This window comes from Palaemon carinicauda, chromosome 1, assembly GCF_036898095.1.
Source record: "Palaemon carinicauda isolate YSFRI2023 chromosome 1, ASM3689809v2, whole genome shotgun sequence".
NCBI classification, from domain to species: Eukaryota; Metazoa; Arthropoda; class Malacostraca; order Decapoda; family Palaemonidae; genus Palaemon; species Palaemon carinicauda.
The window spans coordinates 178,274,139-178,276,638 of NC_090725.1; the positions used below are offsets into that span (position 1 = coordinate 178,274,139).

Sequence of the window (2,500 nt, forward strand, 5' to 3'; positions counted from 1 at the left end):
CCTGCTATCTCTACCCAGTAAGAAGAGCGAGTTCAAGATATATGGGTGGTGAATACTTTAACTAATAAGCCAGATCAACAACAAAGGAGGGTCAATCAAGTGCCCTCTTACATGTTGGGATACCAGGAAATGAGAGAGCAGATGTCTTAGCTGCAGAAGGTGCGAAAAAAAAAAGTACAGTATAAGACACCAATACCTATATTTCAACCAAGAGAGAGGCAGGAAGGGAGATAGCTAAGGAAATGGAGAGACAATGTCAGAAGAGCATAGTGAGTCAGTTAGGAGATATCTTGCTATCAATGGGAAATCAGAACCACCAAACTACAATGCCATCTCTCTCCACAAGCACTGACAGCAAACGGCAATGTCCAGAATCAGAATGGGGTACTCTTACATGTGGCAAGTTATCAGAGTAATTACGAACATAGATAAACCAGTCAATACCAAGCGTCGAGACTGCCACAGACAGAATAGTCATACTCTCCAACACTACCTAAAGAAATGTCTGCCTTTGCAGGGTATACGGTCGACAAGGTCAGATAAACATAGCTTCAGAGAACATTTCATGCGTTCAGATGTATTTGAACAATCATTAAGTATAGCAACATGATTTGCATCCTCCAGATAATGAAGACGACCAAATGATACTGTATGCCTTCTGTTACAGAACACGTATTAACTTTGTTGCCGATTTATGTATCAGGATAACCCTTAGTTATTAATCAGCCAAGTTCCGTATCAGCCTGGAAAAACATGGAAACATGATAGAGTACAGGTGGAAAGTATTTAAAGTTTATTAAGATGTAGTATTCATTTAAGACAGACCAATTAGTGTCCATCTCTATAACAGTGTAGCACAGTCATTGACAAGCCAAGTACCCCATAAGCCTTGAATAAGCATGTAAACATGTCAGAGTACAGTGGAAAGTCTATGGAGTTGACTAAGATGCATTACCTACTAGACCAGACAGAGGATGCTAACAGTCATTATACCCAAGCGGTAAATAACATGTACGGGAAACCCTCTTCTGTGCAGCAGTATGGTGCGACTCCTGTATATAATGCAGGTCTTACCTTTAATAAAAAAAAAAAAGAAAAAAAAAAAAAAAAAAAAAAAAAAAAAAATAATAATAATAATAATACTAACAATAATAGTAATAATAATAATAATAATAATAATAATAATAATAATAATAATAATAATAAGCTGATTCAATTGAAAGGAAAATGCTTTTATTATTTCCCTAAGGATCCCGAATTGTGAGAGAAGTTGGTAAAATCTGTAAAAGGAGCAACTATGTCAACACCAAAGAAGCACGGATATTTCCGAAACATATTCATTTACCTGTAGCTTCGATTTCATCACGAGACGTTGATGTAGTTATTCCTATCAGTTAAAATATGTGAATGAAAGAAATTATCCAACTGCTAATAAAGTAAGATAAAGCATAGTATGTGATAATGGTTAAACAGGACGAAGAAGGAAAGGGAAGCTAGTCTTCAAAAAAGAATTCTAAAGTCTTTGTCTAAAAGTTAAGATAATGTATTTTGGTCAACTGAGAGTTTGCTAAAGCCAATCACAAAACTGCAACATAAACAACTTCGTTAGAGTTAGACTTTAATTTAGTTTATTAATAATAGCCTCTACAAGTAAAAAAACGGAAGATTTCAGATGAAAACCAGATTTTTCAAGAGAAATGGACTGAATAATATGCATGCATACAATCAGGGGGGAGGGGGAAGCATTATGCCTTGTGTGCCATGAAACCATTTCTGTTTTAAAAGAATATTACATAAAAAAACACTAAATCGCAAAGCACTAAGAATATGAAAATATGACAGGGGAAGCACGGAAAAAAATATCATTCCTGCAGAAATCTCGGGAAGGACAACAGTCCGTGTTTACAAAGAAAGTTAAGGGAGATGATGCATCTCTCAAAACAAGCTTTTTGATTAGTCAAATCCTTGCAAAAAGATTCAAGCCTCATTACGATAGGAAGGTAGTTAAAGAATGCTTATGTATAGCCTCAGACAATATGTTTCCTGACAAAAAAAAAAAAAAAAAAAAAAAAAAAAGACTGGTTGAAAACAAGCCTTTCAAGATATACTGTTACTAGAAGAATAGACAGTATTTCAAGGAATATTGAAAGTACAATGATCAAGCGAGGTAGTGCTTTTTCTTTATACTCTCTTGCTCTTGATGAGAGTTGTGACATCGCAAACACTGCACAACTGGCTGTGTATATTAGGGGTGTTGACAATGAATATAATGTTACAGAGGAAATGGCTTCACTACAAAGTATGAAGGGAACCACAACAGGACAAAATGTTTTTGATGAATTGGAAAAATTATTGGCAAGGTTTGGACTGGACTACACTAATTTAGTTTCCATCGCAACAGATGGTGCACCTGCGATGTCTGGTCAGAAAAATGGTGTTGTTGGATTACTGAAGACTAGAATGGGGTCTCAAAATATTGACTTAGGTTCACTTATTGTCC

The 2,500-nt window shown here is 35.6% G+C and overlaps 1 protein-coding gene across 1 annotated transcript in view; it reads left to right on the top strand.

Annotated features, from left to right (window-relative positions):
• Window positions 1-2,154: 2,154 nt before the first annotated feature.
• Window positions 2,155-2,500, top strand: part of LOC137630326 (general transcription factor II-I repeat domain-containing protein 2A-like) — a 474-nt gene continuing 128 nt past the window's right edge. Inside the window, exon 1 of the mRNA XM_068361790.1 lies at window positions 2,155-2,500. This exon is cut by the window's right edge and continues 128 nt beyond it. Coding sequence (XP_068217891.1) covers window positions 2,155-2,500 — 346 coding nt within the window.